At 33.2% G+C, this 24,001-nt stretch overlaps 1 protein-coding gene across 1 annotated transcript in view; it reads right to left on the minus strand.

The window, feature by feature from the left end:
* VPS13B (vacuolar protein sorting 13 homolog B) overlaps positions 1-24,001 on the minus strand; it is an 823,218-nt gene that overhangs the window by 295,954 nt on the left and 503,263 nt on the right. The window contains exon 31 of the mRNA XM_032247702.1: positions 11-214. Coding sequence (XP_032103593.1) covers positions 11-214 — 204 coding nt within the window. The remainder of the gene's footprint in view (positions 1-10; positions 215-24,001) is intronic.

Genomic DNA, 24,001 nt, shown 5'->3' on the forward strand with positions numbered 1-24,001 from the left:
CATTTCCTACCTGCTGGCCATATTCCACTCGAGGGCTGGATTTTGAGAATTCCTTTCACTCTCTGTCAGCACCCCTCCTGTGCCACTTTCTTTTTCTGGTTTTAGTTGATCCCATTGTGCAGTACCAATATTGATGGACTGCAGGTCTATTTGGTATTGTCTATCTTCAATTTCTGATCCAGGATCTCGAAGAATTCCTAAGTTCAAGGCTCTCCTGTAAAGGCAGTTAAAAAAAAAAAGAGATAAAATAAACATATTATGTTTATCTTGTTCACTAACATAATGTCAACACCATTTTTTTTTCCTTTGGATTACTGATGAATAAACTGGGGCACATCTATGAAAAAGGTTTCAGAAAGTTAGTACATATTATGACTTGAAAACATATCCAAAATTTATCATTTACAGTAATCTACACTATAATGATTTCTTATGTTATTCCTGGCACCATACTCTTTTTCTAAGTACTTTCACATACATGATTTCAATCCCTGAGATGCTCTGAGGTTCTATTTTTATGTCAATTTTTACCAATGAGAAAATAATTCAGTGGTTGAAAGACAGCTGAAGTTACAAAACCTTATGTGACAAAACTACAACACAAATTCAGTTTTTTTTGTGTTTGTTTTTTACTCAAAACCCTATCCCTTGCTAATCATCTACCTTCCTCTGAGCTTTGATTTCTTGTTAGAAAAGGTGATTGAATCTTCTTAATCTATTTCACCCCCTCAGCCCTTGCTCTCCATTCTTCATATAACCCAAGTGTAGTTGTTGAGAAATGACAAGGTTTCTGAGGTAGAGTAACAGTGAGGTTTACAGCCCCACACAGAGTTGGAACATACAATGATGATATTATTGGGTCCATTGCTAAGCAAATGAATAAAATAATCTGTAGCTTAAAGCTAAATTAAAGGAAGCAAATAGACAAAAATGTTCATGAAGGTTTTAGAGTAAAATAGTAAGGCAGTAAGGTAGGGTGGGAAACGAAGTTTGAGAGCCAGACAAAACTTAAGTCAAGTTTTTGCCTGAATTTGGGGCCTTTTTCTTATATTATGTTTTGTTGGTTAAGAAAAGTTTTAAAAAGTAGAAGATCAAAAGAAAAATAGTATTTGGCCTCCATAAAAGTTTTTTCAGCAGAAAAGCTGAAATAACAAAGAGAATAAAAATAGTCTTACTATAGTAGAAATATTTTTTTAAAAGCTTCAGTCACAGACATTTAAAAAATACAATTAAGTTAATCACATCAATTGAACACTAATGAAACTTATTATTGGGAGGTTAAGGGGGGAGTGTTGGGTCCTAGTGTGAAAAGTACAGAAAAAGGCAAAAATATGATTCAGTTTATGCCTTGCTTGACTAAGGTGTGGAGGGCAGACCAAGCACTCCCAGAGGCTACTTAAATGAGAATAGACAGTGAATGATGGCTCAGACTCAAAACAGCAGTTGTCTGGGCCAGCTGCTCAGGACTGGGCCAGGCAAAGTGAGGGCTGACATTAACTCAAGTGAAGAGAGAAGCAGGGAGCAGACCTCAGCTCAGGTAGTGAGATGTCAGAGGGAGTTACAGACAAGGGGAGAGGGGAACAAACAGCCACTGGTCAATGAACCATAGCAGGAGCCAGAGCAACTGAAGATAATTCTCATGATTCCTAATTTGGACCTGCTTTTTCTCCTTTTTAACTTAGAAAAATTACAGGAAAGGTAACTTAAAATTTTACACAAATTTAAGAACTGTATTAGAAATAGGGCTCATAACTGGGCCATCAATCCTTTCAATCTGCCTTAATGAAGGTAAAGACAAAAGAAATGAATGAGAATGGGAGTAGGAAGGAGAGGCATTTTTGAGAGTCTCACTGTAGTAGAATGTTCTAGTTTTATTTAAATATTGGTGTAATTCTGTTAATTCTTAAAAGGCCCAGTTCAGCTATCACTTTTTTTATGAAGCCTTTCCTGATCGCCCTTCCTCCAAACTTCCTCCTTCCGAAATCTGTGTTCTTAGGATCTCTCTATACTTGTAAATACAATAATATCACAATGACTTATCAGTCTTCCCAAATATACCATACATATCTTGAGGTCAGGAACTATCTATACTATCTAGCAATAGGTGAATGCTGTTTCAATTCACTGATTTGAACTGACATAAATCTTTACAAAAATCTCAGATGGAGAACCTATCTGTACACAGCAATAAGAGCAAACAGTCTTTAAAACACTAAGCTTTTGAATCAGGGCCACATAAATTCTGAGAGCCAGCAAATATCTGAGATAGCTGATTGCCTATTTCCCCAGATTATTATTCCCCATAGAAACATTACTTTTACTTATTTTAAAACAGTCAATGCTCTCTACATTTTAAGTAAACTCCCTAAATGTATTTTTAAGGTGAACTAAAATACTTTAAGAATATCTTTGAAGGAAAAAAAAATGAAACCAAAATTAGTGCTTATTAAAAGACAAACCAACCTAATCCCAACATAAACAACCATTTTCCTATTTCCCTTGACACATGGAAAAACTGTATAATCACAGGATTACAATCACAAAAACACTGAGTTTCATCAGAGTTTTCCAATGCATTTAGGCTTATTTCCCAAGGTTTTTTTGGTTTTGTTTTGTTTTGGCCTTAAATTAAGCTATGTTCCTCCTCTCATTATTTGTCAAAAACATGATTTCCCACAGGTTCTTCTTCCCTATGCAAAAATACTTTGCATTTTGAGTGATAGCCAGATACTTTCAAAGATGCTAATTTTCAAATTTCAAAGTGTTAGGGCTCAGGATTAGTATTTCTATATTTTTTTCTTATTGCTTGCTTTTAAAAGTAAATTATATGTTTGATATATTGACATATATGTGACATACTTGATTTGAAAAAATTCAGAGTAATTTATAACATTTGATTATATAAATTCAATGTAAAAGTTCATTGCAAAACCTTTCAAATCTTCCAAAACCTTCCCAAGTTAATTGCAAAACTTTCCAGAGCTGTGGAAAGTAGGATAAACACCTGATTTATGTGAACTGTTGATTTATGTGATTTATGTGAGTTTAAAAACTCACATGACCAAGACTTCCCAATGATTATGAGCATGGAGAAATTATTTAACTTCTCTGTGCTTTATTTTGATATAAGGACTATTATAAAGATAAATAAAATATATAATCGAAAAATTATTCATAAAGTACCTTATAAATCTTAGTAGCATTAGGGAAGTATATTATATTATATGATTCTGAATGAACAGCATATTTAAACCACCAACTAACCACAGATGCACAAGTATCAAAACCAAATCCACTTCTCTATGAATGAGCTACAATGAAAACAATAAAGATAAATGTTCCTTAACATTTCCAGTACCACCTGTTTCTCAATATGGCATATCAGAAACTCTGAATGAACCTCCTGGCTCTAATAACCAAATTGCTTTAAAAGAATTTAAAGTATTTTTTTCAGACACATCCCAGAGCCAACACCAATAACAGAAGCTGCAAAGTCTCCCAAATAATGTGAAACCAGGAACTATGACAAATAAGCAGCTCCAAAGCTGACTTTTACTCTAAGGTTTTCTGGTAAATCCTGCAGACACTGATTTTCTATTCTGTTAACTTCACAGGAGGCGATGAAGCTCAGGGCTCACAGAAATGATGAATCTATTTAATAGAAGACAATTCACATAAAGCTGAGATCACCAAGGGTCACCAGCAGTGAAAGTGTGAATTAGAAACAGTCCTTCTGGGGAGCTCTGTGGTGATAGGACAGTTCTGTATCTTGATTTTTGTGATGGTGGTTACATGATCTACACGTGACAAAATTACATAGAGCACTATAAATAATCACACAAATAAGTGCATGTAAAGCTGGCAGAATCTGAATACAACTGTGTATTGATTGTACTGATGTCAACTTCCTTGATATTATACTATAGTTATTCAAGAATTTTCCACTGAGGGAAACTGGGTGAAGTGCACACAGGACCTCTCTTTCTATTTTTTTGGAATTCTTTATGATTCTACATCTCAAATTTTTTTTTAAGAAACAGTCTTCCTCACACTCAGGTAGAAAGGGACAAGGTAATTTATCAACTTACCTGTCTTTACCTTACTAATAGGCAAAGAGGCAAAAAAAAAAAAAAAAAAAACCCAAAACAAATCAAAAAACAAGAAGTTTCCACTGATGGAAACTGGGTGAAGTGCACACAGGACTTCTCTATTTTTTTGTAATTCTTTATGATTCTATATTTCAAATTTTTTTTTAAGAAACAGTCTTCCTCATGCTCAGGTAGAAAGGGACAAGGTAATTTATCAACTTACCTGTCTTTACCTTACTAATGGGTGAAGAGGCAAAAAAAACAAAACAAACAAATAAAAAAACCAACAAAACCCAAACCGAAAACAATGCTCCAAGATTTTGCAATCATGAGCCTGCATTTGGAAGTTTGAGTCTCAAATATGGAGAATCTTGCTTCAGGTTGATAGTTGCTGCCAGATGACAGGCAAAGGCAAAAGTAAAAGCACATTCTCTTGGGATGAAATCAATTTCAACTCAAAGCACTTCCACAGATCAGGTTCCAAGTGAAATGAGACGCTCACAGACAAAATTCACAATGCACATAAGAGCAGAAGCAATGGACAGACTAGCAGACATGAAATATAAAATAATTATTTAAAAAGTAAAAAACATCTTCAAAATATGAGCAGGGAACAAGATTTTAATAAGAACCATGTAGAACTACAAATAAGAAAAAAAAAAAAAAACTCAAGCAGATTAAGCCCGCCTAAAGTGATAGTGAATTAAAAGAAAGATCCAATAAAATATGGAATGTAATCAATCCAAAGAGGCAAAGAAATACTATAAATGAAAGAAGGTTAAGATTCAGGGAGAATAGAGAGAGAAAGTCTAAAAAATCCTTAATTAAATATTGAGGGATGTAATACACAGAACAAGAAGGAGGCATCATTTGAAGAGATAACATCTGAAAATTATTCCACAATTATTGAAAAATACCAAGCCCTAAATCCAGGCAGCCCAAAGTATCCCAAGACCTAAACATAAGGAAGACATTGGTAAATATATGAGTAAGTCTAAACCAATATTAGTTTAAATTAATAATAATGATGATGTCTAAACTGTGATGAGAAAACAGGCCAAAAATAAGACACTGGAAAATAACAGTATACAAATAAGGAGACCAGGTAATTTGGGATAAAATGTTCTAGTTTCTTATATTGTTTAGGAGGAAGAAAAATATATTAACTTCAGACTCTTGTTAACATAGCTATAGTAGCCACTAAAATTACAGCTATAGAACACATAATTTCCAAATAAATAAAAATTAGAATGTCGGAAAAGAAAAATCAAAGTTGGGCAAGTAGAAAGCACATAAGAAGATACAAATAAAAATCCAAACATAATCAGCATGAATATAAATAATTTAAACTCTCCCATTAAAAGGTAATAACTGTCATATTGCATTTAATAAATCAGTTAATATTCTGCTTTTTTTATGAGACACACCTAAAGCTTTGGGGCACAGGAAGAGTCACCAAATGGAAAAATATATACTAGGCAAACATTTGACCAAAAAATGTAAGTAATTATATATTTACATTATACAACATAGACTTTAACTCTATTTAAAAACAGAGTTACTGTCTGAAGACAAAAGATTCAGTACATCTGGAAGTTAAGACAAGTCTAAATTTATTTGTAAAAATAGCCTCAAAACATTTAAAAGAAAAATTGACAGCTGTACAAGGAGAAATTGACAAATCTATCACCCATGGTGGAAAACTTTAACCCTTTAAGCAGATAGGAACAAAAAAAAAGAAAAATTGAGAAACATAATATGTGTGATGAGGTGAACACTTGCAGAACACAGTAGCTGACAACTGGACAATAGATATTTTTCTCAAGCACAAAGAAACATTTACAAAATCTGATCACCTGCTAGGCCATAAAGCCAGCCTCAGTACATTTCAGTGAATTAGTATTGTATAGACTCAATCCTCTGAGCACAATACAATTCAGTTAGATATTTTATTAAAGAAGAGAATTCACAAAACTGCCTATGTCTAGAAATTTTAAAACACAGTTCTAAATTAGTCATCCACTGGTCAAAAAATCATAATAATAGTTAATACTTAAAAGTGAATGTTATGCATTAAACGTTGTAGGATGCAGTTCAAGTGGCACTTAGAGGAACATTTATTATCTAAAATATTACTTTTAGCAAATAAATAAAAAAGGGTCTAAGCTAAACATAAAAAGGTAGAATAAACTAAAGAAAGAGGGAAGGATATATCAACAAAGCCAAAAATAGACAAATTTCTAGCATTCAAAAAGAAAAAAGATAAAGCTAGAAGGCAAAATAAACTGTATTTGCAAGCAAAAAGGAAATATAACCAGGAGGTTGTGAAGATTAAATAGACAGTTAAATCAATAGGAAGATTATTTATAGAGACAAAGGTTTTATGGCTTACTGTGAAAAAAAACTTCTCTCCTAGTCGTCACTCTTCCTAGAAGATATTTCTATTAATACAGTGTCCTCTAATTTCTTCTACCAAATATAACATTACTTCTCCTTCTATAGCTCTCTTTCTACATGAAAATGACCTCATTTTAAAGCCATACTGTGATAGTATAAAACTGCTAGCAATGTATTAAGTGGTGGAAAAAGCAGTGGAAAGCAATGAAATTATTCCCTATTCACAGCCTTACAGGACTGTCAAAACTCTATTCCCCTACCAAAACAGCCCTTCCTCCAGTGACCTGACTTGCATTATTTGTTCAACAGATATTTACCAGGCACTGTATGGTAGGTATTGCGATAGGCCCTAAGAATAATAGGTCCCTGGATGGTCCCTGCCCTCATACCACTTACAGTCTAATAGGGGATTTAGAGGCAATTATACAACACGTAATACTCTAAAAGGTTATGTATAGAATAAAATGGGAAGCACATAGAAGGGACACCTGACCCAGACTTGGGAGGCCCAGGAAATAAGGCAATGTAGAAACAAGTTCAAAAAAGTCCAGTTATCTCATTTCATACAAGAAAGAATCTCTAGCAGAGGAAATAGCAGGTTCAAAGGCTGAAAGTTATGAAGCAGTAGCACATCCAGAAACCCTGAAAAGGCTCTGAACAGCAGTCCTGGAGAGAGGCAGAGGAGAAAGCAATGCCATAAGGCATGTTGGCTTCCAGCTAAAGATGGGCCTTTCTGTACCAAGTGTCAGAGGCTTGTATGAGACCCAGTGTTTGAAGAAGAGGTGAAGCCCACAAGATGGGCTTGCCTTGCAAACTGCCATTTTCTCCCCTGCCAAATAGGTTACATAAATTCTGTAGTAGCACAATAGCCAAGAGGAGAGAAAACCTGGGTTTCATTCTGAATTATGAAAATTAAGTGAGACAATATATAAAGAGCCTGGCACAGAAGTCATCATATCATAAAAACTTCAAAAGAAATAAAAACAACCCACTTTGAAATCTTTCCTCAGCCTCTGTATAAAATGTCAAATAGAAGTAAACATAGTGAAACTCAGTCCCTACTAAAAATACAAAAAATTAGCTGGGTGTAGTGGTGCACACCTATAATCCTAGCTACTCAGGAGGCTGAGGTAGGAGAATTGCTTAAACCTGGGAGGCAGAGGTTGCAGTGAGCTGAGATGGTACCACTGCACTTCAGCCTAGGCAACCCAGGGATACTCTGCCTTAAAAAAAAAAAAAAAGGAGCAAAATGACTAGAAAGTGAGAGTAAGACAGACTTGGTTAGATTAAGCACATACAAGTATTGATCGACCTACGGCCTATGCAACTTACCACCATTCAACTTTACGACCATAATCGCTAGCCATGACTGCTCCGCGTCTGACGGCGCAAACGTTGCCCAGCTGCGCCTACGACAGTGCGGACCAGCTTCCGGCAGCACTACCGTCTCCGCGTGCACCATTTCAACTGTTATCCCAGACTCGGTACAGCAATTTGTGTTTTGTGTCTTGGATATTTTTCATCAAACCCCTCCCAATAAACTTCTTATACATTTCGAAGCAATGGACCCAAACATCGAACGATTTGCAAGGATTGAACGGATGGCGCACTGTATCGTGAAATTTATGAAGACAAAAAGAAACATACAATTCAGACAAAGCTCACCATGCTTCTGAAAAAACCAGCTCCGGTAACCCCAACTGCTGCCTCAGATGACGGCATCAACGATCCGCAGCCAAGCACCAGCGGCCAATAAAATGTTTCGTACCTGTTTATATATTTTGATGTTCTGCAATTGGGAAAATGTTTCCTATGGTATTTTTTACACCTGTATTTTGTATTTTTGTATGCACCTGTATTTTGTAATTTTGTATGTTTTGCAAATATTAAACCAGTTGTACTGGTAATGCAGTGTTTTACTTAAACCTGACAAATGTAAAAATAAGAAACAAAATGGTGTAGAGATGATACAAATGGCATAAAATGAACAAAGAAAATTATGATATATAACAATAATGAAAGAAAATTATGATAAAATATGACTTAAATATTTTTATAACATCATTTCACAGTACTGTACATATAGCCTACTCAACTTACGGCCAAATCGTGTTACGACCGGTCCGTCGGAACCAATTGTGGTCACAAGTCAAGCACTAGCTGTACTAGGATTCTAAAAAGAAACAAAAGCTGAATAGAGAAGACAACTGATACTCAATTTAATAAATCAAACTCAATGAATTCTACTCACATTTTCTAATTTGATCTGTTTCATCAACTTAACAATGTTTTAACACTATGCTGGCTAGTATGCAATAAGCCCCTTACTTTCTAAGCCAAGAAAAAGATTATTGTGGAAAATTTAGTCCAATTAAAAATATACTTGCATCTTTAAAACACAGTTTCTTCAACAATCTGAGTCTCCTGAACTATCAAAATCAGGAAACATCAATGTATTTCCTCTGCAGATAGTTTCCCAAGTACAAATTAAAATTTATATTACAAATTATAAAGGTAGGCCATTTAGTTTATTAGTTTCAGTTAATAAATTATTAGATTTTGAAGAATTAGCTAATATGTATAAAATTTACAAGTTTGGTTTAATTTTTCTCTGATAAAAACAAATACAGGATAGTTTTTTTCAGGCAGATAAAAATTTAATATTTCTTATTACATAATCGCCAAGATTTATTTTTCTCTGTAGTTAAAATACAGTAGTAATGCACTGATTTACTTCATTTTCCAAAAAATACTTGGATTTTTTTTCTCTCAACTTGAAATAGTGACTAATCTTTATTTTTTAAAGTGTAAGATATACTATTTTATCCTATATATACTTAAACTAATTTCAGTTATTATGAAATATTAAAAGCATTTTGCTTTGTTTTTCAATATGACATTAAGAAAACACACTAAAAAGGTTTTCAGATACCATATGTTAACTTTTTAAAATTTTTACTTTTAGTGGTAAATCATAATTGTATACATTTATGGGGTACATTAACTTTCATTAAGCACTATTAGAGCAAGATGTCTTCTGAAAGATATTTCACATCTCATGGCACACTAGACTTTTTTTAAAGGTATAAATACAATTGTTTTTGGTAAATGGTTACAGACACAAGATTCAAAATAACTTGTTTTTAATTTTTTCAAAGATTGAAAATCATTTTACAATTTTACAAGTTTTAAAATGTTATTTTCCCTAAGCAAAGAACTTTATAACTTAAAAAATGACTGGTAGGAGTGAAAAACATTCTAATTGCAATGCCAAAAATGAAAGTATATTTTACGCAAGAGAATTTTTATTTAGTATACCAAGTTTTTGTAGCAAAAATAACGCTTGCAGAATAATTAGAGCAAAGAATTCTCATAGAATGATACGTTACTAGGTAGCTAGCACAGGTAAAAAACTATAGCTGGTCCTACATGAGGACCAGAATGCCTAATGTTAACAATGTCTCCCTTAAAAAATACAATGTAAACATCTTATAATACAAAAAAGCCTTATATTATTGTTTCATGTACTAATTAAATGTTTCCTAGAAATGTTTACTATCATAAACGGACTTAAATTTTCTGGTCTCAACTTCACATACTTCTAAAAGCTCTATGAACTTTGCTCTCTCTCCTTATTGCAGCCTTTAAAACCTTTTAGCAATTCAAATCAGGAAAGGGGGTGAGTCAAGAAGCCCATGACTTCCTTACCCTTAGCACAAAAAGCTGCTTTATTGGCTAAAATGTAGGAGTTATAATTGTAATTGCTTTGCCCTTCCGAAACTCTTATCCCATACCATTTGAACCATTCAGCAGGTGGTGTAGGAGGATAAAGTAAAGTCTGCAATAGTTGGTCAATAATGTAATCATAAGGAACCAAAGAAGACTTTAAGTATATAACAGGAAACATAGCTTTAATGTTTTCCTTTTTAAATTGATTTAGTCTGGGTCAGGCCTTTTGTATGTTTACATAAGGAACAGCTCATGTTGAACCATTTACTACTCACTGCTGAATAGGCATATCTTGGGAATTCACTGTAAAGAAGTGAAATTCATTCACTTATAGCTCAACTGAGATCTACAAAATGTTAAATAAGGCAGAAAATAGGAATGAAAAAGAAGTAAAACTTTTATGCCTCGATTAAATTAAATGTCTACATATTTATCATCAAGTCTCCATAAGTGACAGCAATTTTGAGAGTAAATAAGACAGGGGATATAATAGTTACCTGTCAGGCTGAAACCAATGCTAAGTTCCATCACCAATGATTAGGGTAGGAGTGTTAATCTTTAGAGTGTAGAAGAATGACCCAGGGAGTCTGCTCAAAATGTTAAGCTCCCATCTTTAGAGATTACAATTCAGAAGGGCTGGACTAGGCTGAGGAACATGCCCTCTTTTATCTAAACTAGCATCCCTATTCTCAAAACCACATTCTGATACTTGGTGCATCATATATTTCTAACTTTGAACATTATATTTCTGCTATCTGAACTGAAGTGAGCAGAGAAAAGGTCCCCAAAAATCTAAGGCTGCCTCATCTATAAAACAAGAATTAATATTTGCTTTATTCACTGAACAATTTAGAGGTAGCATCTCTTTTCTTCTTCAAGGCTAACGTTTCTGTTAACTCACCCCACCCTTGAAGGCTGGGTTATGTTTTTTCTCACATTCATGTACAAAGCAACAAGAGAAGGGCCTGGCACATGGTGGACTTTTTTTTTTTTTTTTTTTTTTTGAGACAGAGTCTTGCTCTGTCACCCCGGCTAGAGTGCAGTGGCCCAATCTCAGCTCACTGCAACCTCTGCCACCTGGGTTCAAGCAATTTTCCTGCCTCAGCTTCCCAAGTAGCTAGGATTACAGGCACCTGCCACTGTGCCAGGCTAATTTTTGTATTTTTAGTAGAGACAGGGTTTCACCACCTTGGCCAGGCTGGTCTTAAACTTCTGATCTTGTGATCCACCGGCCTCAGCCTCCCGAAGTGCTAGGATTACAGGCATGAGCCACTGTGCCTGCCCATGGTGGGCTTTTAATACGTGAAAGTTTAATGAATACAAAGTTGAATGTATTACCCTGGAGAATACCAGTATTGGCAATCAAAAACTATTCCTCCTTAATCTCCTTTACTAGACTTCTTTCTTTTGTTTGCCAATACTGGTAGTCTCCAAAGCTCCATCTTCAGTTTTATTTTATGCTTTATGTGAAATCATTTGTGGCACAACTGATCTACAGATGCCAGTACATGTATTTGTCAATTGAAGGAGACTCGCTTATAATTTCTGGCCTAGTCAATTCTACGATGAATGGCACACATTTGTAAGATAGTTGGCTATTGTTAGGGTTCCATGGTAATGATGGTGCAATATAATGTTGTATTATGGGCATGAATCTTAAAGTCACAATTATATTCAAAATCTAGTTCTACTACTTCACAAGCTTTGTATCCTTGAGAAAGTCAACTAAACCTCATCGAATATCAGAGTAAACGTTTACTTAGGTTTCTTTTGGAGTTAAATGTGGTAACTTTAATTGATATCCTTAGTGTCAAATAAATGACATCTAATTATTGTTATTACTACAGTGGATAAGAGAGGGGCTGGCTGGCTTGCTTTGGGACTGAATCCATGTAATTGGTTTCACTTACTCTCTGCTATAACATCCAAAAGAACACTGATGACACAGAGATAGTTTAATAAACAAGAGTCCCTTAATAATTTCTTGAGTTGAAACAGAACATTATGTAAGAAAATCATTTCTCAATATCTTTAGTCCATGTGTTAAATTAATTCTAAAACATTCATCACCCATTTCACATTTGTAAAAGAAAGAGGCTTGCTTACAAGAGGAGTGAAAATCAAGTATATCCAACTATTAACTTATTTTCTAAGAAAGCAATTGCGTATCTTCTAGAAAAAATAATTTTTAATTACTATAAACTTTTCAATGAAGCAGCAATTTTATATTAAATGTTTTTGTGACAGGGAAATAATAAAACTCACATTTTTCAATTAAATTATTAAATAATAGTATAAAGTAATAATGACATGACAGTCAGCAGTATTTATCAGTTCTTTTCCTTCTGATAACTAAATTATAGGCAACTTCCTTAGAATTTAAATATTCCTCTCTTTCTACTTGAAGATTCTTAAAATATTCTCACTGGTTAAGCAAATAAACTAAATTTTCACAATGTCTCTTCTGGAAAACATGAGCTTTGAATTTTTTTTAAAAATTTATTTAGTGAACTGTCATAAATTTGAGCTGATAAATCCTCATTTGCTCACTTATGTTACAGAAGAATTATACTGGCATGCTGATTTAAGAAGCTATATAGCATACAATGTTCAGTCAATGTGAAAGGTATCAAAATAGACCAAATGATTTTCATCTCATTAGAAATGAGTTCAAATGCAATACACTAACTGACCATAATTGCACTGAAAAATCTGTTGATTTTATTGAAGAATCTATGTGTGTTCTCAGATATTACAGACAAAGGTGCTAGAATAGAGAAAAATAACAATACGATTTCAATTTTGTTAAAAATTTAATTATGTTGATCTTCAACCAAATAGATTACTTGTTAGAAGGTTTTAAGCACTGAAAATAGAAAGTGGTCTGCATCAGGAGTTCTATGAGATAACTAAGAACACATTAAACCAAAGTAGACCCATTTCCTTTTCTTGGTTACAGGATAAGGATAACAAATGAGAAAACAGCACCAATTTTATGAAATTCAGTGTTATAAAGATGTGTAAATGATTAAATGAAGATACTTTCATTAATAGAGAAATAGGGACTTGAGGAAAACAACAAAATGGATTCAGTGTTGATTTAATACCACATTCAAACAGTATTTATATGGAGTCAGGTCTCTAGTAACATGCCAGAGGATTTGGCAGAACTAAATGTTTTTTTATCATTAATTTACAAGAATTCATATCAATTCATCATCAAATTTTCAGATGTCAAAGTTAGGAAGTATAGTTAATATGGTAAATGAAAAAATCAAGATTCTGTAATATCTCAAAATATTGGAACAAAGAGCTAATCAAAACTAATAAGACGGAATTTAACAGCAACAAATATAAAATTCCATATGTAGGTTCAAATAACCAATATATAGAATGTGAAAGACTTTACTTGAAAACATTTGAATGTTTTTTTAAAAAAGGACAGTAATAAAACAACAAAGGAATGCCTAGGAAAGTTAGGCTGGCTTATGAGAGAAAAAAGAAATATCAAAAGCATTGTCAAATGTGATTCTAGATTTTTAACTAGCATAACATGTGCCACACACATAAAGTATTACAAGATTAAGCAATCTCTTCCATAGTGCACTAATAAAATAGTGCAATTCTTAAATATTATTCTTTAATATTCAAACATTAAATTTTAGGAAAGGTACAAATTGATTGCTTAATTCAAGTAATTATATATAACAATTCATTATTATACTTGACGAATATTATAATAATATTAATATATTACAGGTTTGTTTCCATAAAATCCTCATAGATTTCTTCATGGTACAAGTACTTGGCATAAAAGTTAACTTCACATATATATTGAAGTCCAGCACTATCTTTTTTAGCAGTGAATTACACATACTGCAATTCCCAAATTGGTGACTTTGAAAGGCTAAATGTAAATTTAGTCAAACTCTAAATTCTACATTTTTTAGGTTTCTAAAGATGATAATAAGCACATCAAATTTATCATGGGTCCTTATGAAAGGTAATCAGACCTTCTATCTACTTGCTTCTAATGTTTCTATAATATATTTTTGGCAACACTCCTGTTTAAGGATTCCCCTATAAAATCTACCAGAGCTGCAAGTCAATTTCTATTTTACAAACCATGAACTACCCGGACTTTATTCCAACTGTGTGTGCATCCTTTCTTATTCAGATATTGTCTTCTCTCTATTCAATTTTTTTCATTTAATTTACTTAAAATCCCTGATTTTGGTCATTAACAGTGTCCCTATTCATTTCCAAATCAAATTTTAGTATACTATTTGAAAATTTCTGTAAAATTCCCTCTTTATCTACTAATCAATCATTTCCCATCATTTCCTACTCATAAAATTATGTCGACACAGAAGACTTATTTACAGAGATTATAAGTTAGGATTCAGAATTGACTTCCTTTTATTCATAATCTCAACTAAAGATGGTCAGCAATAGTGGTATTTAGACACACTGCTGAGTCATTAAAAATAAGGTTTTAAAATAATATTTAATGACAGAGAGAAATGTTCATAGTACATTACTTTTTAAAGTCAGATTCTTAATTTTCTAAATAACTTCTATAATAAGAAAAATTCCTAGAAAATATTTATGAAAAGCAAATTGTAGTTAAATTAGTTAAACTGTATGTAAACAAGTACTAATTCCAAATTGCTTGGGAAATCTTTAATAACAATTCTAACGAAGACATCTCCCTTTATCTTTTAACCAAAGTCACTTGTATTACTATGTCCCTAATTATATTAAACTTTTTTCTCTTTAATTACCTTCTTTCATTCCCAATCATTCCAATTCAAACTTTTTTTTCTTTAATTACATTCTTTCATTCCCAATCATTCTAATTCTACTACCAAATTATAAAGAGCTTTGTAATGCAAAATACAGAAATACATAAATGATAGTAATAATATTAATAATGCGACTTTACATTTGCTTAGTTTAATGGTTTGCAAAGGGATTTCAATATTATCTAGGTAAATCATAACTCACAGGGTGCTATAGGTAAACCCCATTTTACAGATGCTGATGATTTAGGTAAGGAAGATGAGAAACAGCATAGTCTAAATGGGAAACCACACCTTCTGACTACAAATTCTGTCCCTCTTGTCGCCTACTTTCTGTACCTAACAATATGAAAACTGGCCTTCAAAATAAAATAAAATGTAAGATTATGCTTTATTTAAATGTATTTGTGAGTTATGTAGTCAGATGAAAAACTGTGAGTCTTCAAGTCAAAGATGACAAAGACTAAGTCCAAGGCAACAGATTAGAATTAATTTAAAACAGAAAATTTGAGGAGAAAACAAAAACAACCCTTTAGATTTGGTATAGAACAAATCAACTCCTTTTAAATAAGTGTTGTCACATTATTTAACATAATTTGTAATTATGGAGTTACTTCCAACCCACAAATATTATAAAATTAGTCAAGAAAGAATAGGACCAGAAGTTAGTATTCTCAAACTTACAATAATAATTAAGCAATTCTCTATTTGTAAAGAAAGGTATGAACTTTTAAAAATACACCAACAGTCCATAAAACCTTTTAATATATGATGTTAAAATATGAATAACTTAATATGCAAATTAATCAAATAAAGATGGTTTCTTTAAGGAGAAGTATCAATCATGAATCTTCTAGTCAGCAACAAGTGCTACCTAGTCTAATATTTGAGGAGGAATTTTGATATATTTTCCCTACAGTAGCACAAAGCCCTTCTATTACCATACATTAGAAGCATATCTAGTTATACTAGGGTGTCATTCATTAAAGTATCACCTCCAGTTGTAGAGAGAAAATATTTTTCCTTAAACATCATCCACAAATATCCAGTATCAAGACAATCCTAAGTGTACAGTGCCTAATGCAACAGTATTAAGACTAAGCGTTTGCCAGAGAGCCATGAAACTCTTATACTCAGGAATTGGGAATATAAATCTGACACGACCTCTTTAGAGATCAATTTGGTGAAATCTATCAGCACTGAGGCTATGTAAACTATCACCCACCTAGCAATTAAACTCCTAGATACGTACTCCAGAGCTATGCTGTCCAATAGCTACTAGCTGTATATGTCTCTTTAAAATTAATTAAAATTAAGACCACATGGACACAGGGAAGGGAGCATCACACACTGGGGTCTGTTGGGGGGGCTAGGGGAAGGACAGTGGGGGATGGGGAGGTTGGGGAGGGATAACATGGGGAGAAATGCCAGATATAGGTGACGGGGGGATGGAGGCAGCAAAGCACCTTGCCATGTAAGTGCCTACGCAACAACCCTCCATGATCTGCACAGGTACCCCAGTACCTAAAGTACAAAAAATCAAAATTAAATACAATTTAAAAAATTTAGCTCCTTAAGTTTCAGTAGCTACATGTAGCTAAATAGTGCAGATACAGAAATATCCACTATCAGAGGACATTCTAGTGGAAAGCACTGCTCTAGAAAATCTATTATATGTGTGTACAAGGAGAATGTTGAAGAATATTCATTTTAACACTACAAGTGATAGAGAAAAATTAAAAATGCAAATGTCCATCAACAGAAGAAATGACATAATAACCTGGCATATTCATGCAATAGAATATTTTATAACAGTAAAAATCTATGAATGAAATTATGTCTAAGTGATGAGTCTTACATGCCAGAGTTTAAAAAGCAAGGTACAGAACAAAGGAAGGCGGTGGGTATAGAAAATGCATTTTCTTGTACTTTATATTGTTTTGATATAATTGTTTCAATAAAAAAGGCCAAACAGAATTATGGTGTAGTGGTTAAGAGCACAAGCAAGCTGTGTGATCTTAGGCATCCCTGAGCTTCATTTTCTCTGCTGTAAAATATGAATTATAGCACTGAGTATTGCCCAAGGAGGTGGTGAAAGCTAAAGGAGAAAATATATACAAAAGTATTCTGTAAACTGCAAAATGCTACCCAAATTCAAGCTAGTAATATGGCCTATTATTAGGTAGGGCTTGAAACAACAAGTTGAAAATTATCTGGGAATTTTAAACTGATACAAACCTCTTGCATAGCTGGGAAGGATGCCTATAAGGTTTTTTGTTTGTTTGCAGCACATACAAGATTACAATTTCTTAGTTCATCTGCGGTATTTTACTTATTTAATTCTGCATAAGCAAAATGGGGTGGGAAGAATTCTTTCCACAGTTCAATCAATATATTAAATACTACAGTCAGACTAAGCAATTATTTTGAAAACATTCATTAAGTATAATAATTACGATTGAATTATAAAACTCAGTAAATATTTCTGAATACTTACAAATTACCAGACAAGTTTTACATGCATTAATTTATGTAATCCTCATAACAACCCTGTGAGGTAGGTAGTATTATCCTCCCTGTTTACAAATAAAATTGAGGGAGTTAAGTGCTGTATGTTGGCCAGGGTCACTTCGAAAGGCTGTGCTCTTTAAACACTTACTATATACTTGGCACTGCATTTAATTCTCCCAAAATAGTGAAAACCTGATAAAAAATACTCACATGCTCTCCATCCACTTATGTGATAAAGCACAAATTCCTTAACCAGGAATTCAAAGCTTCCCCAATCTCGTCACAATCACTTTTCCCCACATTGCTCTCATTATGCCCCAGTAACAAATACTCTGATACAAAAAATAAACATCTTCATGTCTCTAAATGTATCGTGATTTATTTCTGCCTCTACTCTTTGACCACCTTCTTTTCCTCTACCTGGCCTATTTGCCATAGCTCAACATATTCTTCAAAGTCTCACCTATTTCCAACTCTTGCATTGAGTTTTGCAGTGGCTACTATAGCACCAAGACACTTCTCTGAGAAAATCTCCCTTACCAAGCATCTATAATCAAGATGTAATAAATTATGTAGATATTATTAGGACCCTCTATAATTCTAAACAGCTATGAGGTGACAAAGAAATTCTGAGGATGTCCTTGTCAATAATAAAGGTACATGCTGTCAAGAAATGTGCTAGCTATGTTCCAAGGTTTGGCATTAGAATTTGCTTCTTTTGAAGATTTTTCCCTCTAGAAACTTAATCCCGTAAGTGGAGGTACCAGAAAGGTCTCCACTAAATCTAGAATTAAACACTATCCAGATTTCCAGCAATAATTATGTTTAACATATCATATATAATTACTGATAAGAACTCCAAGTATAATATTTTATCCATGCATTCAGGAATTAATAAAGCTGAGAACAGATCACTACCTATTTCACTTGGGAAACGAAGCATGATTATGGCATTCTTAATATAAAGATACATTTATTTCTTCAAGAAAAATCAGAGTGTAAAAATCTTTTTCCCCATCTTTTCCAAAGTATGGAGATAGATTTATTTACTTTGGACATTAATGTTTTAACATGGCAAGTGTTATACAAATATGGCAATAATAAATGTGCTATGCCTTGTTCTCACTCATAAGTGGGAGCTGAACAATGAGAACACATGGACATAGGGAGGGGAACATCACACACTGGGACCTGTTGGAGGGTTGGGGGAAAGGGGAGGGAGAGCGTTAGGACAAACACCTAATGCATGCAGAGCTTAACACCTAGATGACAGGCTGATAGGTGCAGCAAATCACCATAATACATGTATACCTATGTAACAAACCTGCATGTTCAGCACATGTAACCGAGAACTTCAAGTAAAATTTTTAAAAATGTGCTATGCTTATTCATAAGAATAAATAGTAAGAGTTGACTTAGTACTATATCAAAAGCTTTAGCCACATAGGGTTAACTTTAGTCAGAAAATAGCAACATTTGATGAAAATATTTAAGCTTTATTGTCTATTCTGTTAATAAACTTTAGATAACTTTTAATTGATACCAGAGAACAATATTCTTTGGTAATCTTAAAAAAAAAGATAAGCAATCCAGTATATAGTATATAAATATATTACCCCTAGAGTTTTTCTAAGCTATAATTAAAACAGAAAAGGCATAGGGAGAATTGAGGCAACATATAAAAAAAAATCACAATGTAAATTTGGCAGCTTTTATAAGGAGAATAATGACTAAAAAGTATTTAATCTTAGTATTTGTGCTTCTATACCATGACTGTATACATTTTAAGAAAATAACCCTGTAATAGAAAACACCGAGAAATAGCAAAGACAAACATTTAAAACATAAAAGTACAGTTACTCGAAATAGCGACTCAAAACCACAATAAAAATCCACAAAACAATTGTGCAGTTTTTGGATTTTGGTTACAAAATGAATGCAAAAACAAGAAAGTTTTTGTATCTTTCAAAAGAAATACAAAAGAAACTGAGATAATATAGAATATTATTTTACTGAAAAAATTCTTCAAGTTCAAAATTTTAGTTATAAAAATGGTCAAAAGTGGAGAAATAGCTAGGAAATAGTCCATCAATAAAATTGAGACAAGAAAGTGGTGAAAAAGTATATTCTTCACACCTTAGCATGTGTGCTGAGGCAAAAGCATTCAATATAAAATTTATGAACTGAGAACAATGAGGTCAAACAGCTGTTAAAGAGATGCTACAAAAATGACTCCCAATTTAGATAGCGATGGACTTTAGTTCTCTTATTAATTCTGTAAAGTATTCCTTAAAAACATAAATGCTTATAGAAATAACAATGTCCTTTTCTGTTTGAGGGTACCAAAAAAAAAACCCAAAAGAAACAGAATATACTTCCAAAAAGGAAACATCAATACTTACTTGCAGGTATCTTTTCCATTACCAATTTCTTTAAATGCATCTATTCATTATATCAAGTTAATGTTTTTTTGAGATGGAGTCTTGCTCTGTTGCCCAGGCTGGAGTGCAGTGGTGCAATCTCGGCTCACTGCAACCTCCAGCTCCTGGGTTCAAGCAATTTCCCTGCCTCAGCCACCTGAGTAGCTGGGATTACAGGTGCACACAACCATGCCCAACTAATTTTTTTTATTTTTAGTAGAGACAGGGTTTCACCATCTTAGCCAGGCTTGTCTCAACCTCCTGACCTTGTGATCCACCCGCCTTGTCCTCCCAAAGTGCTGGAATTACAGGTGTGAGCCACTGTGCCCCACCCAATTTACTTTTTTTTTTTTTTTTTTTAAGAAATGAGGTCTTACTCTGTTGCCCAGGTTGGAGTGCAGTGGTATGACCACATCTCATTATAGTCTTGAACTCCTGGGCTCAAGTGATCCTCCTAACTCAGCCTCCCAAATAGCTGGGACTACATGTGTGTGCCTAGCTAATGTTTTAATTTTTTGTAAGGACAAGGTCTTGTTTAGCTGACCAGGCTGGTATTAAAATCCTGGCCTCAAGCAATACTCCCACCTTGGCCTCCCAAAATGCTGGAATTATAAGCACGAGCCATGGCTCTGGCCTAATTTTTGTTATGTATCAGTAATTCCTTCTCCAAATACTCCATATGCAATTCATATTTTGTGGGCAATAATCAAATCACATTTACCCTAAAATATAAAATACAAAAATTATAATCACACATCATTCTCATTCGATATTAATGTTTTTGAATTATACATGTTGTAACCCATATCTTAATATATTCCAAGATAATGCAAAAGAATATGCAGAAAATTATTGTACCTATTTTTTAAAGGCCAACAGAATAATTGCTTACAAATTAATGGTGAAAGGCCTCGGTTATTTTTTAAAATATTTTCACATTCTTCATTATGCTTACAATGCAGTCATGACCGTTTGGATCTTAAATATTAATATCATAAGCCATGACCTGAAAAGTGAGTTAAGCTATGATGACAACGGCTTAACTTATGAAACTGGTGAAATACTTTCTTATGGAATAAAATAAATGCAGGTATGCTACACTCAGGACATAAATAAATTCTGTGAGTTCTTCCTTTTTAATCTAAATGAGCCATATATTTCTCTGCCTAGAGAAAATGATGTTTACAAGAAATCAATTAATAACTAAGTATAGTGATGAAGTCTATTAAACTATGTTCCATGAAGGTAAAGATTATGAATAATTTTGTCAACAGTGCAGCTTTACATCTAACAAATAGCTAGCAAATGGTAGGTGTTCACAAGTTATTCTCAAGAAATTAATAAAGGAGATAATAAAATTGATTCATTATGGATGGAGGAAAGACAATTTATTTTATCACATGAAGATCCTTTTTGGCATGTAGCCCTATTCAAATTAATGTATTAATGATATATCCAGCACCAGTCCTGAAAGTGACAGAAGGCAAACAACAAAAATATCTGGATACTCATATAAGGCGAAAAAATGAAACTGGCTCTTCAAATATATAACCCTCAAACACACACACTCAGATACAGATAGACACACACGTCCCAAAACAGAGCATATATTCCTTTCGAGCCCATCCCTGTCAAATTGACAAGTGCTAAATGACTAATTGGTGAGCAAATGATATCAAAATTAAAAAAAAATCCAAAAGCAAATTTAGAGGCCGTAGAAAGATAAATGTGAAAGAATAAAGAACCTGCTTTTACATATTTTAAACTGAGTAAATATTTGAAAACCTAAAAATTTAAAGTAATATCTGAATGTGATCTTAGAATAACAAAGAACATGTATAATCATATTTTGTTTCATTACAGGTATATAATATTGCTGACAGCAATTTTGTCAATTCTTATTGCCTCTGAGACCCACATCCAAGAAAACTACCATGTAAAGCTAGTTTCCATCTTGAACTTTATATACCCATAGGAAATTGTGAAAAGAAAATGCTGATTTAAAAACAAGGTCTACAAGGTAAAGTGAGGAAACCTAAAGAGCATCTGTCTACAGTAATGCTACTACTAGTAGTCTCTAATGTTGAATCATCTCTTTCATGAAAATCACAATCACCAGGTTGATTTTCCAATTATGAGAAATATTTTAACGAAAATGAGATGTAGTTGTTTAAAAGGAAACACTAACCTTAATTACAATAATGCTGCTAGTATAGTTAATGACTCTATACATTAAGAAAGGTTGAACTTTAATGACCTGGACCACACCAGGGTCACAAATAGTAGCAGAACACTGATCATCATATAAAAGCCACCACCAAACACATGAAAAGAATTATAGTACATCACACATCAAACATTTTGGCCTGGTGCTTCCTTCCTCTAATTCTACTGGCAGGAAATGCTCTACATATCCTTTGAGGTGACCAGACACATTTAAAAGTAGTCCCTTGTTAAAAAGAGCTCTTGGATACTGCAATTTTCTCCAAAGAGGAGGGCAACTTCTATTTAGTGCTGTTGCAATACATTTCCATTTGCAGCTGGAAGTGGAGCTCCACTGATAAGGTACTGTAACTGCATAATGTAACTTCTTCTTGGAGGGTTAAACTATGGAGAACAAACCTGGAAAAATGTTTTTGCGTTGTGGACGATATAAAAATCAGGCAAATTTACCTATAAATGTTATAAATTTAACTATTTTATTACAGATATGTATAAATGAAGTATTATTATAAGTAAACATGTTTTGACCTATGTCACCTTAGAAGTTAGCTTTTCACACAAATTTATTTATAGCACTAGAATAAATTTTTAAATGTCTTTCAAACATGCCTATACTTTAACTTGGACAATGTACAAATAATTTTGGTGCTCCATTCCAAAAAAGGCTCCTAAATTTTTGATGATGGACATTTTCAAATTAAATAAATGAAGTTGGAAAAAAATAGTGAGTGATTCAGACTGAAGGATAATTTTCCCAGGGGGATATCTGTTATTATACAAAAAGAGAGATTAAAAAAAAATCAAAACATATTTAATTTTGTTTTATTCTGCAGTGTAAATACATTTACAGCATAATTTGACATGGTTTACCAGAATGAGATCTTACTTTTCTATATATCTCATTAATATAAGTTCTATCATCGAACTGAACAAATAATACTGCAATTCTGTAACTCTATGCATGTTATATTTTCCCCTAGTTTTTGGAAAATTCTTAAAGTTTAGTGGTACTATACCTCAGTTTTATCAGGTGTTCTTAAAATCACCTGGAAATACTGAGGTTGTGTCTCACTGAACATAAGCTTCGTGACGTCTATTCAGAATTTTAATAACTGGGAATGTATTTAATGCCAAAGATATGCTGTCCACAGTGTGTTTGATAAGCTGACATGGGACAGGGATTCTTTTCACTGTTGTGTCAGTTTATCAAACCCATACTTGGATGACAGTCAATTCAGTTAAAGGATAATGGGGTCCCAGGATACAAAATATTATTTCCTTTACAGAAGCTATGCGCTGTATGTTGTACAAATGCCACACATATATGTATATAACATTTTTCACTAAATAACTATATTATTAAGTAAAATTGATAGAAATTGGCTCAAAAGCTCATGTTACAGCTACAGTTAGCAGGGTATATGCTAGGAATTTATATAAAAGAATGAAGATGTTATGAATTATAATGTTTAATCTCCATATATGAATTTTTAATTTTTTTCCTTATGGTTACATTCAAAGATTTATATGGAAAATACCAAAGTGAATGAATATATTATTTAATATTGAAGTTTAAAAATAAAGCTCAGAATTGTGCTTTAAATTCGGATTAAAATCGGGCCAGGTACTGTGGCTCATGTCTGTAATTCCAGTACTTTGGGAGGCTGAGGTGGGTGAATCACCTGAGATCAGGAGTTCAAAGCCAGCCTGCCCAATATGGCAAAACCTCATCTCTACTAAAAATACAAAATTAGCCGGGCATGGTGCTGTGTGCCTGTAATCACAGCTACATGGGAGGCTGAGGCAGAAGAATCCCTGGAACCCAGAAGGT

Source organism: Sapajus apella, unplaced genomic scaffold (assembly GCF_009761245.1).
Source record: "Sapajus apella isolate SASKATOON/1434 unplaced genomic scaffold, GSC_monkey_1.0 scaffold3, whole genome shotgun sequence".
Lineage (NCBI taxonomy): Eukaryota > Metazoa > Chordata > Mammalia > Primates > Cebidae > Sapajus > Sapajus apella.